Here is a 15967-nt window from a genome sequence, read left to right on the forward strand (position 1 = left end):
AGGAGCCACGCTTACCTTCTCAGTGTCATTTCCGTTTTAGTACATGTGCAGCCAAGACCAAGTCTGACCACAGGGCATGTACAGTGAAAGCACAGGGAAAGACGCGGGCCTGGCTAGAGTCATCTGGGAGGCCTCAGCAAGGAGGACCGGCATGTGGGGGGGAAGGGCGAAGACCTCTGCGTCCAGTGCCTAAGTCTCCAAGATTCGACCGAGGTTAGCCCAAGTGTCAGGGTCACGCTGTTACCAGGTCACCAGGCTAGGCTCAGGCAGCTAACTTGCTAAACATTAGCACTTACTGTCATTAATTAACAAACCCTTGTGCTGGGACCCATGGGTCGGGCCTCTGCCTTCTGTGCTGCTTGCACACGTGCACACATATCTTGGCGTAGCAAGGAAGTTTAGATTTTCTCGAAAGGTAAATCAGGAGAGTGTACTTTTTTTTTTTAGGTCCCAGAATTCACAAGAGGATGCTTTTGTGTAACAAGTGCCCCAGAGTACGCTTACAGTAAGATGCCGTTTACCCAGTGGGGGCTGCTTGCCTGCCTGGTGCTTCCTCGGCAGGTTGAGGTAGAAGAAAGACTCGGGGTTTGGGCAGACCGGCCTGAGCAAGGGGCTCTGCCGCTCTCAGCCTCGGCTTCCCTCCCTGTCAAATGAGGCGGTAACAGCACCTGCCCGGTGGGTTGTTGGGAGGATTAAGCGAGGTGACTAAATGCTCTCGGTGCCCGGCACACAACGGACGCCCAGGATGCGTTGATGTGCGCCCCTCGGTGCCCGGCACACAACGGACGCCCAGGATGCGTTGATGTGCGCCCCCCCTCCGTCTCTCTCCCTCACAAAAATGGCCGTGGTCCCAGGTGCACAGCATGGCCCAGAAAAGCAGCGTAAGGTTGTAGGAATATTTTTAAAATTACCACGTGGGTATCTGCAGTAAAATGTCTCTCTCTGCCCAAAAAAGGGGATCCCGGGCAAGGGAGTATGTGCCCCGGCACCCCCAGCTCTGTCACCAGCTCAACCACTAATGTCATCGCTTGATTAACTTTCTTCCCTTTTTTCTTTTCATTATGAAAAATTTCATAACAGAACAGTAGAGAGAGTAGTATAATGAACCCCATACACCGACCACCTAGGCTTCCGGCGACACGATGCCATATTTGCCTCAGCTATTTTTTAAACTGTGTTTTTTAATCGAGATACAGTTTACATATAAAAAATGCACAGCTCTTCAGTATAAAATTCGGGGAATTCTGACAACTGTATGCAACCTGTGCTAAAGCATTTTAAGGTGAATTTCCTCGCACCGTGATATTTTAGTCTGAACCTAACACTTGAGCATGCGCCACTAATAAATGGCATTTCTATAGACCCACTGTACCATGACCACTCCTAACAAAATTAACAATAATTCCCTAATACCTTTTAAACTCAGACTATATTCAGATTCTCCAATTGTCCCAAAACATCTCTTGCAGCTGGCACATTCAAAACAGGATCCAAATAATTTTCTCTCATTGTGTTTAGCTGTTAGCTCCCTTAAGTTTCCTTAATCTACAGTAATCTTCCCTGCTGCTTCTTTGTTTTTTTAAATGGTATTGACTTGTTGGGGAGCTGGGCCCATGGTCCTCTGGAGCATCCCACTTTGTGTTGTTCCCTTGTTTTCTCCCCTTTATTTTGTATTGAGTGGAAGTTGATCCAGGCTTGACGAGATCAGAGGAACATTCTGGCAGTGTGTCGTGGACCATGCTTTGGCCTTTGTATTACTTCAGAGCAAGGTGCACTGGATGTCTGGTTTCTTTACCCAAGATGAGATCTCAAATGTCCCCTAGAGATTTAAAATGTGCTAGGCCATGTCTGCAGCCGGCGGCCTCCAGACAGGATTCTCCTCAGTGAGCCAGTGGGGAAGGTCAGGCCCAGCTCCCAGAGCCCTTTGCTGGGCAGGACAGGCCAGCTCAGAGGTCTCAGGAGGAGGAAGCATCTCCTTTCCTGGGAGAGCATCCTGTGGGGCTGCAGGTGATAAGGTGTGGAGAAGCTGAGCCCCCCGACCTGCCTTTCCTCAGCAGCTGTGGGATTCACCCTGTGGTTCTGCTTCCCCCATGCAGATGATAACAGCAACCAGAGCTCCATAGCAGATGCCTCCCCCATCAAACAGGAGAACAGCAGCAACTCAAGCCCTGCCCCGGAGCCCAACTCGGCTGTGCCCGGCGATGGCACCGACGCTAAGGCAGATGAGGCCCAGGCCGATGGGAAGGAGCTCCCAGGGGCTGAAGGTACGTGCCCTTGAGACCTGGGCTCAGAGGGACCTCTCTCCACCCAGCCCTCAGTTCAGACTCTCAGTTGACAGGTATTGAAGGGGGCCCTGCCAAGTGCCGGTGCTTAGAAGGCGGTGGTAGAAGAAAGATAATGCCTGGAGCTCGTGTTCTGGTGTGGCAATTTAAACATTGTGCAATCTAGTATTTGGAAGATAAGTGCTGTGGAGAATTATAAAGTAGGAAAGAGAATGGGGAGTCTTACGAATTATGGGGCATGTCTCGACTTTATTTATTTATTTATTTTGAGGAAGATTAGCCCTGAGCTAACATCCGCTGCCAATCCTCCTCATTTTGCTGAGGAAGACTGGCCCTGAGCTAACATCCGTGCCCATCTTCCTCTACTTTATATGTGGGACTCCTACCACAGCATGGCTTGCCAAGCAGTGCTTTGTCCACACCCAGGATCTGAACCGGCGAACCCCGGGCCGCTGAGAAGCTGAACATGCGAACTTAACTGCTGCGCCACCAGGCCAGCCCCATGTTGTGACTTTAAATAGAGTGGTAAGGGAAGACCTCACTGAGAAGGTGACATTAGATCAGATGTGGCTCACCTTGGGCAAGGAAGCAAGCCATGTGAATAACTGGGAGAAGAGCATTCTGGGCAGAGTAGATAGGCAGTGCAAAAGCCCTGGGGCAGGGACGTTCTGAGTGTGGCTGGAGAACAGTGGGTGAGGGGCTCAAAAATTGAGATGTTGTAGAGGAAGTGGGGCCTCCAGTGTGGGGGGCTCGTAAGGCCACCTCGCAGACACCGGCTTTTCTGCTGAGTGAGACAGGAGCCATTGGGAGTTCGAGTGCTGTGATCTGAAGGATCACTGTGGTTGCTGTGATTGAGAACAGATAATAGGGGCACCAGGGTGGAGGCAGGCGACCAGTGAAGGGGCGGGTCCAGGTGGGAGAGGATGGTGGCCGCACTGGTGGTGGGCAGAGGAAGAGGTAAGGAGAGGTCTGATTGTGGAGGACGTGTGTGTGTGTGTACACATATGTGTGTGTAGAAATGTTTGTGTATTTTGAGGTCTCCTGATTCTCTTTAAATGAAAAATTTCAAATATACAGAAAATTTGAAAGAATAGTATAATACTCTCCTGTATACCTACCAGCCAAATTCGGCAATCGTTAATTTTTTTTTTTTGTCTGTAAATATTTTCTGGCGCCATTTGGAAGTAAGTTGTCGACCTTATGACGTTGGATTCCTAAACCATTCGGCATGCGCCTTTGAAAATAAGGACGTCCTCTTGCTTAATCACAAATATCATTATCGCACCTAAGAAAATGAATGATAGCTTCCGATTGTCTAATATTTCGAAGGTCAGAGTGATGTGTTGATGGGTGGTACGTGGGCTGAGAGAGGGGACTCGCAGGTGACTCCCGGCACCTCGAGGGTCAGCCTTGCCATCATCTGTTACAGGAGCGAAGAGGGCAGGGGAGAGGTCCAGGCTGATGTGCTGCTCACCCAGTGCAGGGGGCAGCTGGCCTGGAGGTGGGGCTCCTGGTACTTGGGGCAGGCATGCGTCTCTTCGGGAGAAAGGCCATGGATGCTGTGGGGTTCGTTCACATCCCGTTCCATTCCCTTTGACACACATTACCCACAGCAGCCCCATGTGAGGTTCTCTGCTGGTCCTGGGCCTCCGTCACAGCTGAGTCCTGCCTCCTGACCCTGAAGAACCCATAGGGAGAGAAAAACATCAAAACTGAGAATTACAGTCTACAGAGGGCACAGACAGACTAGGTCCAGTGTGTGGTGTGCAGGTGTGACCACAGAACCCAGTGGTATTTTTGTTTTTAATTGGAATTGGATGTCAAAACTTAAAAATTGAGCAATTTCGCTTAAAATAAGATTGATTTCCAGCTTCTCTTGAAAAAGAAGAAGATCTGGCAATACTGGATCTGCCTTTCCATGGAGCACCAACGAGCTAGAACAGAGACGTAGTTGCCTCTCCAGGGAGGACCAGAGGACCTGCATTCACCGGTTACCACACTCCCCACCACTCCCTATTGTCCCCCACCATGAGGCCAAAGACAATTGCTGTGTATTACCCTGTGATCACTATTGGTTTTCTTATTGTAGATTTAAAAGGAAAATTAAGATGTTTCTTGAACATACTTCTCTACCAATAGAATAGTAAAAGGCAGAGAGGCTGAGGAAATGCACATTTCTTTGAGGAAGAGGAGACTATTCCTTAGATTTTCTTTGCAAAGCTTATCTGTGTCTGAATTAAACAGCTCACTTGACTCATTCATGGCACTTCCTGGCCCCTAAGGGGGCTTGTGAGTTCGTGGTCAGTGCTATGATAGACACAGAAAGGAAAGGGAGCGAGAGGGCCTCGGGGAAGGCTTCCTGGAGGAGGTGCTGTCTGATTTGAGCCTGAAGGATAAGCAGGGCTTAGAAGGGGGTCATGCAGTCCAGGCCGAACGGACCAAGGGGCAGTGCCTGAGGATGTGCGAGGAAGGAGTGAGCCAGCCGGGTGTGCGGGGCTCGTGTCCTCAGTGTGACATCCTTTCCGAGCCAGGTAAGGAAGGTGCCCGTGTCCCGGCTAGGCCCTGGGGGTGGGATGCAGGTAACGGTACACATGGGAACAATTCAGACATTAGGATGCAGACTGAAGCGAGCCCCCCCAAGAGTCCTCCCCGTCCTCAGGGAGGATCACGGCCGAGTCTGTTTTGCAGCCCTCCAGAGGCAGTCTGTGCACCTAGGAGCATCTGTGTGGGACTATAGCCTCCCTTTTTAGAATCTCTCACTTAATCACCTTGGAGATTCTTCTGCATTAGGACTTAAGGTGTGTTTTATTCTCTTTACTGGCTTATCTTTCACTGATATGAGTGTGTCATAGTTCAAATAGTCCCCACCTTGATGGGCATGGGGTCGTTTCCGTCTTTTTCTCGCACACACAGGGAGTCTTGTGCACATGTCTCTCTGCATCTTTGCTCCGGTGTGAGTGGCGCTGTAGGACACAGCCCTGGAAGTGGAACTGTTCAGTCAGAGGTTACGGGCAGTTAAAGTGTCGGTAGGCCCTGCCGAGTTTTCTCCAGAGAGGCGGTGGGTAGAGTGGCTTTCCCCCAGAGCAGGGTCTTTCAGCCTCGGTGCTACCAGAATCATTTGCGAGTGAGTCCTGGCTGTGGGGGCTGTCCTGGGCACGGTGGGATGTGGAGAAACATGCCTGGCTTCTTCCCACTAGATGCCAGTAGCACAGCCCCGCGCCTAGTTGTGACACCGAAGATGTTCCAGACAGCGCCAAATGGGAGGAGGGGGCAAAACCGCCCCCAGTTGAGAACCACTGTCCTAATGGCTTTGCCTAGCCTCCTGCCATGTACAGCATGTCAGATCCCCTCTCGTCCCCCCACAGTAGCCCCCTGCACCGTCCTGGGAAGGTGGCTTTGCAGACAGGCAGTGAAGCCAGGGGGCTGGGACCGGAGCTGGTCACCTCTGGGCCGACGCTTGCTAGCTGCATGGCCTTGGGCTGGCAGCGTCACCTTCTGCACGCCTTCCTGTTTCCTTGTTTATAAAATGAGACAAATAAAAGTTGCCTCGTGTCAGGTCATTGCGAGGCGTGAATGAACCAGGAAAGGAAGTGAAATGCTCAGCCCAAGACTGTGGGTAGGAAGGGCCTGGTGAGCGTGGGAGCTGCCTTCTCCCCCCTCCTGTAAGGGGAGTCATGGGGACACTGGGTGCAGGGGTTGTGCAGGACCAGGCAAGGGCCACGTCCTGGCTTCTTTCCCATCCTACTTTCTTTCTGGCCGTGGCCTCGTTTCTGCCACATTTGGGGTCTGCATCTCCTTTGCCCTAAAGGGCCACTTAAAGCTCAGCTGCAGGATTTGTCTTGGGTTAATGAGTCCATAACTGCCCCATTTTGGTGACTATGACCCCCTGCCCACCCCAGCCACTGCAAGCTTTACAAGTCCAGGTGGGCACCATACCAGGGTCCTCTTCCAGCTCCACCAGGCCACTGGGTCTGCACAGTTGCCCAGCATTGCTCAGGCGGGACCCCCACAGTGGGCCAGGCCCACATGCCTATTGCTGGGGGCTGTCTGAGCCCCTGTGGGAAGGGCATGGAGGCAGACCCCACAGCCTGTGCAGGTGGGTGCAGACTGCCTGCCGGGACAGGGCGCGTTGGTTGCCAGCTGTTGACCTTGCTTTGAACTTGTTTACTGCTGAGCGAGTTCAAGAATGACGTAATGTCCAAACTCCTTGGACTAAATTTAGGCCCCAGGAAAATAATTTCCCCTGGGTAAGTTCCAGTACCGTTGAGCCGAGAGAATCAGGCCGCCACGCTGAGCCCTTGAACGCCCCACCAGCTTCAGGACCAGTTCCCACTGAGCTCTCCAGCTGGGCAAGGGGTCAGCGTGACTCTGGGTCACCAGCCACCTTCATGATTTCTGAGCCTCCGTCTGGGACCCCGACCTCCCTCTCCACTCCACAGAGCCCACGCTGTGGGGCAGAAAGGGAACTGGTCAGAGAGAAGGAAGACAATAGCAGTCAAAAATGTTTGTTAAAGCAAACACATACATGGATTTTTTGTATTGAGGTGAAATTCACATAACATGAAAGTAACCATTTTAAAGTACACAGTTCAGTGGCATTTAGTCCATTCACGATATTGTGCAATTACCACCTGTATCTAGTTCCAGAACATTCTCATCACCCAAAAAGGAAACCCCATGCCCTTTTGCACTCATTCCCCATCCCCTCCCTCCAGCCCCTGACAACCACCAATCTGCTTTCTGTCTGTACGGATTAGCTTTACAGGGATCACACAATATGTGGCCTTTTGTGTCAGGGTTCTTTAGCTTAGTGCAATAGTTTCAAGGTTCATGCATGTTGTAGCATGGGTCAGTGCTCCATTCCTTTTCATGGCTGAGTAGTATTTTACTGACGGGATTACCACAGTTGTTTATCCATCTGTCTGTTCCTTTACCTTTGGGCTGTTTCCATCTTCTGGCTGTTGCAGATGGTGCTGCTGTGAACATTTGTGTACAAGTAGTAGTTTGAGGACCTGTTTTCAGTTTTTTTGTGTCTGTACCTTGGAGTGGAATTGCCGGGTCGTGCGGTAATTCTGTATTTAACTTTTTGAGGAACTGCCGTTAACATGGGTTTTAAAGGTAAAACTAAAAATATGAAAGAAATGTCGGGTTTTGGGGAGTTTGGTTCTCTGCCCCAGATAACCCCTCAGTTACTCTCGCCTGGGGTTATTTTGCTCCTTGGGTACTTTCCCTCTCATTTCATTTATTCTTCACAGTGACTCAACAGGGTGGCTATTGTCAACCTTGGTTTTTTCAGGGGCCAGGGGATTGGAGACTGAGCACCCCAGCCCAAAGGAAACGAGAGGCAAGGGCAGTATTGGAACCCAGATCTGTCTCTAAACCCTGTGTCTTTCCAGACACCAGCTTGTAGGTGGAGCGCAGCCCTGGTGAGGGCAAACCCCTGACCCTCCCCGTGGCAGCAGGAAAACCCAGCTCAGACCTTGGTGGGGAGTCAGGTCTCCTGGCACTGCCCGCCCACGAGAGATCAGGGCTGCCCACCTGGGTGCATGGGCTGGGAGGTCAGCCTCCTTGGGAGGAGGGTCCTGCAGCTCCTTCTGCCCTGCTCCTCAGCCCCCTGCTCCCCTCTTGCCTCAGGCCCTGGAGGGCTGCCAACTTTTCCCATTTCCCCATATTGCTTGCTCACTTTACAGCTTAAGCCTGGATTTTTTTTCCCCTTTGTTACTCCACTGCCTCAGAAACCCCAGAAAGTAAGGCATTCTTGAGTATTTTAGTGCACTTTTTAAAAATCAGGGTGACATATTTTGCTGGGGCCTTGAGAGCAAGTGGAGCGGAGCCCTGGGGGGGATGTTCCTGCCCTCTCTATGAGCTCCCCGGCTCTGTGCCCAAAAGAAGCTTCAGGACAGCCACGGCTCCTCACTTCCAAAGCCGCCCCCCCTCATACAGCCAGCTAGGGCCTGCACCTTCCTTCTGCTGAAGGAGCGTGGTGGGTGGACCAGGGAGACTGAGGCATAAGAGAGAGCCCAAATATCTGGCGAAACCGGATTCGCTGAGTGATTGTTGATAGAATGCCGTGCAGCCATCTTGCATGCTCCTGTATTCAGAGAATTTTTAAAGACAAGACAAATTCTTCTAAAATACTGTGTGATCCCTGTTTTCGGAGAGCGGAGAATTATATGCATGTAGGGGGAAAACATCTGGAAAGATGGGAATAAATCCTCTAAAATGTAAGCGTGGTGGTCACTGTGGGTGGTGTGAAATAATCGGTGATTTTTGCTTAATTTTTTTCTGTATTTTCTGTTTCGTGCAATGATCAGGCATTGCTCTGACGATCAGAAAAATACCCATATTATTGAAAGAAATGTTTACACGGGGGCGGGTAGCGGCTGCGGGTTCCCCAGGTGGAGAATGCGCGCTCTGTAATGGAAGAGGGAGGAGTCAGCAGCCATGATGGTTGGAGCGCGTTGTGTCCACCAGAGGGCGCCAGGTGCACGCAGCGCAAAGCCCGTAGCATCCTTTAGATGTCCTCTCAGGGCGCTTGGCAGGTAATGGGCAGTAATGGGCGTGCAGGGAAAGGTTGGAGGCCCCAGGGCCCGCGTGTGGCCTGGCTGCTTAAAACGACATCCCTAAAAACTAAGAAAGAGGCTTCCCAAGCCCCCCAGCTCATTGCAGCCCTGACAGACCGCCTGGCCACAAAACTACCCAGTTCCAGGTATTTTTAGTAATTGGTCCATCTGGCTCCGCATCTCATGTGTCTGAAAACAGCTTCTGTCGTCTTGCTTTTCCCTCAGATGCTTCTGATGAGCAGAATTCACAGTCTTCAATGGAAAACTCGATGAACAGTTCAGAAAAAGTCGAACGGCAGCCATCTGGAGACGCGGGGCTAGCTGCAGAGACGTCCACAATCTCTCAGGTACCTCGATCGAGGTCTCAGAGGGGCAGCCAGATCGGCCGGGAGCCCGCTGGGGTGTCGGGGGTACGTTGAAAGGTGTTCTGTTATTTTGTTTTGTTGTTTTCTCGTTGGATGATTGGCACTTTCGTGTGTTCATTGAGCAGGACTCATGAGTGTCCTTCTGCATCCTGTCCTGGGTGCTGGGGTTACAGTGAAGGACCAGACACATGGGCCCGGCCCTCGGGGAGGGTGTAGGAAGAGGAAGGGTCCTTTATCCCAGCCTCAGCTTCATCGCTTTGTTTATTCAGGTCCACAAAAGCATTGCGTGGTCTCAGTGACCCAAAGTCAGCTCCCCTTAGAGCTGGGAAGACAGGTCTTCAGAAACCTAACTGCTGGGTGAATCTCCCATTGGAATTTTGCAGCTGACCATGCTCCCGTGCTTGGGCACCTTTCTGGGTGATCACTGTTTGTCAGAATCTGGTCTGAATCAGACAGTGCAGAAGTAAATGACCCAGTGGATAGGAACAAATGTCCCAGGTTCGAATCCCAGCTCCTTCACTTAGCATACACTGAGCCCCCCTGTCTGCAGCTGCCAAAGTGGGATCACAGAACTGTCTTGGGGCCCGGTGCGGATGAGACGAGAGAATGTGGGGAGCACACTTAGTGTGGAGCTGGACACACAAGATGCCCCAGTGTTGCCTCGGCCACCACTGTGATGTTTCCGTGTCAGCCCTCTGTGCTCATCAAAGAGGAGTGGGGCCTCAGAGGTCTCAAGACTTCAACTAATAAAACTGTTCCCATTTTGCTGAGTATTTTCAGGAGAAACTGTCAAGTAGCAGCAGAAAGAAGAGAAGGGGCAGGACACAGCAGGACTTGTTTTGCACTTTGTGGAGCCTTGAGCCAGGCCGTCCCAAGGGGGAGTGTCTCTCAGACTTTGACGTATGTCTACCTGTGGACCCGCAGCTCCCCTCATCCACGGAACATTCCTCCAAAGGTCCCATGACTCAGAGGGAGCATTGAGGAAAGATGTTTGCAGTGGCAGGAAATCGCCCACAACCTAAGTTTGTCGAAAGGGAACTGGTTAACTGAATCTGGGGCGGTGTATAAAACAGACTAGTGTGTGGCTATAAAGAGTGTGGTTTACCCAAGTACAGACGGAGAGTAAAGAAATATTCTTGCAATGTGAAATGAGAAAGCGAGTCCCAGAGCTTCAGGCATAGCATGAGTCCATTTGATTAAAAATAAAAATCAAAGCCTCGGGTATAGTTTATAAAACCAAGATGTCAGCTGGGGTCTCCTGGCCTCCTGAACTCAGCAGAGGAAAGGTCAGCTTGAAACTTTGATCCACACCCTGGGGGCATCTAATGCTCTGCCCTTGACATCTGAAACGGTCGTTCTCGCATCCCCCCACCTCTGATTCCTGCTTCCAGGGGACCCAGCCTGAAATTGGGCCTCCTCCGTCGTTTTCATGCACACACAGACACGCACGCTCATCTACAGAGCTGCTGGGTTTGTGAGCAAGATGGAGGATGCGTTGCAGTCAATGAACAGTTTGACACTGAAGTTCGGCCATCCCTGTTTAAAAAGGAAGAAAAGGTCCCGTTCCCCAGTATCAGGAGGTTTCCTGTGTCCCGTCTCCCTGCTCGTCTGTCCTGAGTGCACAGGTCTCTCCTTCATTCCCACGTCCCTCCCTCCCTCTCTCCCTCCTGCTCCGTGCCTTACGCAGAGCAGTTCACCTCTCTCCAGCTTCCACTCCCAGGCCCACATCGTGTCCCCCCATCCAAGTGCCCTGCAAGCCAAGGACCCCCTCCTGAACAGGGTCCACCTTCCTCGGCAGGCAGGTGGCCCACTGTCTCTTGTCACGTCTGTTGAGCTTGCATCGCTTGCATTATAAGAACAAGGGGGAGGAGAGACAGGCAGCACTCCCTGCCAGACCTGCCCTCGGGGTCTGCCACGGAAAACTCGCACCATCCTACATCAAGGCCCGGGGTCTCTCTTGAACATTTATTGGGCACCCACTGTGTACTGGGCGCTATGCTGGATACTAGGGACCCCTCGGTGAATCAGCAGACGAGGTCCCCCCTGCCCTCATGGGGCTTGTGATAGGGTCAGAGGGGGCAGAGACACAGCCAGGGTACAGCAGACACAGCAGATTACGACGTCACAGCAGGAGCCGCAGGAGACCCAGAACAGGCATGCAACGAAGCCCACAGGAGTGGAGCGCTCTGCTGGGTCACGTCTGCGGGGAGGAAGGGGCTGCAAGCAGGAACTTGAAGGAAGAGATGTCAGGTTTGGGACTGCAGGCTTTCCAGGCCGAGGGAGCCAGAGGTGCCCAGCCTGGGGACGGGAGCCAGCCTGAGGAGCAGAAGGGGAGGCCAGGTGGCTGGAGCCTAGCCATCAGGGCAGAGAGGTAGAGAGAGTGGGCACGGGGGCCTTCTCGCCTGGTGAGGAGTTGGGATTTTGTTCTGAAGTCAGCTGGAAAGTGTTGGCAGGTTTTGTGTTCTGTAAATGATTTCTCCTTTGGGGAAATGGCTTGGGCTCTGTTGAGGGCTGTGTGGATGGGGCGGTGGGCCGAGGGGGAGGTGGGCTGGCTCAAGGGTATTCGCAGACGAAGTTGACGGACTTGCTGTTAGGTTGGGTGTGGGAGCGGGAGCAAGGGGCTCCAGGTACTGCCCAGCTTTACCCCAGGCTGGTGGCGGCGCCATGGGTTAGGTCCAAGATGCCGAGGCGATCAGGTGGGAAGGTCAAGGGAGAGGTGGCGGAGTGAGTGGTGAACCTCTTTTTTGAGTCATGGGACTTCTTGGGAATGTGGTGACCACTGCAGACCCTTTCCCCAGAATAACATGCGCATTGCACCTTCGGCACGTGCTGAGCGTCTGCCCAGGCCAGGCACCTGCGCGGAGCCCTGGAGGACATTTCCCGTGCTGACCAAGTTGGTCTGGGCCTTCAGGAGACGGCTTTAGAGCTCAGAGAGGAAAACTGGAAACTTGTACCCCACTGCGATTACCCTCGCAATTAATTACAGATTGGAAGATCGATAATGGGGACACCTGCTCCAGGCTGGGCGGGTGCAGGGAGGGAGGGCTTAGAGGTCCAGAGGGCAATGTCGGGGAGACCTGGAAGGGAGCTGGTGTGGCAGGGACAGGTGGGGCCCGGGTGACACGGGGCTGCATGGACACAGGAGCAGTTTGGGTTTGAGGCTCCCCGTAGGTCCGAGAACCTCCTGGAGTCCACGCTCGGGCCGCGGGGTCCCTCCCACGGTTCCTTCCCAGGCTGACGGTCACCGCACGGCTGGCCTCCATGGCCCTCCTGGCCTGTTAACCTGCGTTCCTCTTTTCTCTGCCCCCCAGGATTTGGAAGGAGTGCCGCCCTCTAAAAAGATGAAACTGGAGGCTTCGCAACAGAGCTCCGAGGACATGTAGACGCTGAGGTCAGTCCTCCGACCCACGTTTCACGGGAGATACATCAGCAGGCTTCATTCTAGAACAACTTCACCCGAGCGCCTCCTCTCGGGTGCAGACAGAACTACTAACTTTTCACGTTTACCAAGTGCAAATCCAAGAAAACCTAGAACGGCGTGACTTCTCAGACACTGAAGAACTTTCTGCTGTGAAGCAAAACACTCGAGTCTGGAAGTGACTGTCCTTGGGAAGCGGGGCCGACAGCTCAGGAGTGTCTGCACACTGTCTCTGAAGCCAAGATTTCATTTGTGTTGCTGCTGTATTGTTTTTTTTCCACTTCTCTATTTAACGATATAAGCTATTTGAGGGTGGTACCCATCAGGAATCTGCTTTTCGTCGGGGCTCTTCACTGTTCAACCGATTCCTTCCGCTTTCTTTTTTTGTGCCTTGTGCCCTTGAGGTGACCTCTGGCACGTTTTCCTGGTTGTTTTGCATCTCCCTTTGCCAAGTGCCCTCTCGGTTTTGTTCCGGTGGGCGCTGTCACCGTCCTCCTGCCCTCCCTGCCCCAGGACCTTTGAGCGGAGCGGAGCAGGCAGGGAGGAGGAGAGCCCGAGGCCGCCTGACTTCCACGTACCCTGAGCCCTGGGTAGGGGGCAACACCAGCCTCCAGGGTCCAGGGAGTCTCAGATGTCAGGGCACTGTCCCCAAGGGCTGGCCACTCCGTATGGTCTCGCTTCCTCGGGGCATCTGAGGCTGGTATTTCCAAGCCCACAGCGGCCCAGACAGACACACAGAGCCCTTAGATGGTTCTGGCACTTCCACCCTCTGCCTCCACCATACCGCTTTCTCTCACACCTCCGAAGACAAAATGGCTTCTGTGGCTGACTGCAGGATTGTCTCCTTCAGACGGTAAAAGGGCTGAGGAGGCTGGGAGCAGGTGGCAGGAATAGCTGGTGCTGAACTTCTCTCGTAGGACGTTGCTTGGATTTCAAATCCACAGCAACCTGCCATCCTCTGCCCCCCAGCGCCCCCAGCCCCGCCCCAGGGAGGCGAGACGGCCGTTGGCTGAAATCCACTTGCTTCTGCACTGTTCCTGACTCTCAGAGCCAACAGTTAGATCGGGTCTCATTCCCAGGATGTGCCGACGGTCCCCACAGGGGATCGGGGCCTTGAGGGTTTGGCCTTGAAGGCCAGAAACAAGGCACCAAGAAGCTGGAAAGCTTTGCACTCCTCCAGAAAGGGGCGATCCCTCGCGACCTCCATTGCCCGCCTGTGCTGGGACAGCTTCCTCTCGCTGAAATGGAGATGCCCCCTTGTACGAACTGCCTAATTGTTTGGTTCTGAGGCCTGGTTTGCTCTTAATTCCTGTATGGACTCCTCAGACCTTAACCTTTTTCCTGAGCTTTCTTTACTGCACTGGAGTTCCAACTCCCTTTGAGTTGTGTGTGGGGGGCGGGGCGGGTTTCGGGTTTTATCGGTTGATTTTTGTTTTGTTTGTTTTGTTTTGTTTTTGGCTAATTGGTGCATATTCAGGTACCACCTTTGACGTGTGGATCTCTCTCCTGACCACCATGGGAAGTGTCTGCCAGATTCCATTTTCTAAGAGTTTCTGAGGGTGAGGCTCTTTATTTTTTTAAAGGGAGCCAATCTATTTCCTGCACTTCAAGAAGAATTCAAAATGTTCCTGAATTTCAAATACCTCATGCAAAAATGTCTCCTGAAATAAGGGAAAGAAAAAAAAAAAACTTTGAAAATCTTAATGTTGGAGTTAGCGATGCCGAAAGCTTTCTGTCTTAAAAAAAAAATCCTTATCAATTTTGCCCCTCAGGCGGTCAGTTCTGTGGAGAACTGTGTCCTGCGTTACCTCTCAGCGTATCTCAAGGCGGTGTTACCTCCAGATCCTGTAGTTAGAGTAACTTTTTCCTTTGCAGCAAAACTCCATGTTGATGAAAGATGAATTTGGATATTTATTTCCATTTCTTTTTGGGAAACGAGAGGTTGCAACCAAGACAGCTGAAGGAGAACCACACACACTCGTCCACGGAAACAGCAGGTGGCCAGGGTCCCCTGCGCCCTTTCTGTTTGCGGTGGCCTCTCTGGGCAGGCAAGGGGAGTCAACACGGTCAAGGATGAAGACACCATCCATGATGCCGAGGCTGTCATTAGTTTTTCTCTGAAGTGCCTGAAGGTAGGAATGGGCCAGTGGTTGGGACCAAATGGGCCCCGCCACCACCATGCCAGGCAGCGCGCCAGCGGCCCTGCACTCACTGCTGGCCAGGAAGGCCTTCCACACGGATGATTTACTGCAGAAATCCACTTGTGCTCCCCGCCCCGCCGCTGCCCGCCCCGCGGGGCCGCTGCCCCACCTGCCCTGCGCCCCTCGCCCTCCCCCCACCCCAGAATCTCAGACCGCCAGCCGGCGAGCCAGGGGCAGGAGCCCAGTGAATGCCTTCTGGGGACACTGGCCCCGTGGCCGAAAGGGCTCCCGGGGCAAACTCACTCCCCGCAAAACTTGACGTTGGGGAGGCTGCGGCTACACATTCCACAAAGTGCTGGCACTTAACCCATAACCCGGAAGGCAGTTGACCGACTCATAGGGTGGTGACCTCCCATCACAAACGATGTCATGGTTTGGAATGTTCGTTATGGCCAAGGACCTGGTTAGAGGTATAAAGACCTTTTTTCACCATTACCGAATTTATTTTCCTCTTGATTTTTTTTTTTTTTTTGGTGTGTTGTACAGCAGTATAATTTTTCACTTATTTATTCCATCGGTAGATATGGTTTGTACAATGTACAATGGTTCCATTTCAGAAAATAAAAAAATTCAAATCATGAACACCATGTGATTTCGTAGCGTTATAATAAAGCATAAAATCAGATTGTTAGGGAGGGTGTCCCTCACCGGCCGCTCTGGCCCCTCCTGCACGGCTGTGTGGCCCTGGCTTTATAAGGACACTGTAAGCTCCTTGCACACAGGGACTTGCACAGTCATGATAGCTGCTGTCATTAAGCACCAGCTGGATGCTGCGGGCAGCCTTGTCAGCCACCTTGTGTGAGTGAGGTAGCAGCAGGCCTGTCGCTTGCCCGAGTCATGTAGCCAGTCAGAGCCCCTGTTGAAAAGCCATACCCGACCCCCAGCCTGGGTTCCTGACCTGGACATCAGTTTGCCACATCCCTGACGTTAGGAGGCTCTGGCCTCTGGCAGGGACTCTGAGGGGTCGCCCACGGGTGGATTGCTACTCTGTCTTGACATCTAGTGACTTGTGGTCAGGCCAGAGCCAGAAGCTTCCCAGGGCCCTCTCCCCTCCCAGCAACTTGAGCACTTCTCTCCCTCGGCTCAGACTCCCTCCCCCGAGTGGACTTTCTCCTCTTTCCCTGTCCAGTCTCCCTTC

At 52.7% G+C, this 15967-nt stretch overlaps 1 protein-coding gene across 2 annotated transcripts in view; it reads left to right on the plus strand.

The window, feature by feature from the left end:
- The window catches only part of BCL7A (BAF chromatin remodeling complex subunit BCL7A), a 29097-nt gene extending 13686 nt beyond the window's left edge, over positions 1–15411 (plus strand). The window contains exons 4-6 of one of the 2 annotated variants that reach the window (XM_023647211.2): positions 2097–2264; positions 9071–9192; positions 12522–15411. In XM_023647211.2, coding sequence (XP_023502979.1) covers positions 2097–2264; positions 9071–9192; positions 12522–12593 — 362 coding nt within the window. In that variant the 3' untranslated portion in view covers positions 12594–15411. Of the gene's footprint in view, positions 1–2096; positions 2265–9070; positions 9256–12521 lie in introns of both variants that reach the window. The other variant, XM_023647210.2, reaches the window with a different exon arrangement.
- The last annotated feature ends 556 nt before the right edge of the window (positions 15412–15967 follow it).

Source organism: Equus caballus, chromosome 8 (genome assembly GCF_041296265.1).
Source record: "Equus caballus isolate H_3958 breed thoroughbred chromosome 8, TB-T2T, whole genome shotgun sequence".
Classification (NCBI taxonomy): Eukaryota; Metazoa; Chordata; class Mammalia; order Perissodactyla; family Equidae; genus Equus; species Equus caballus.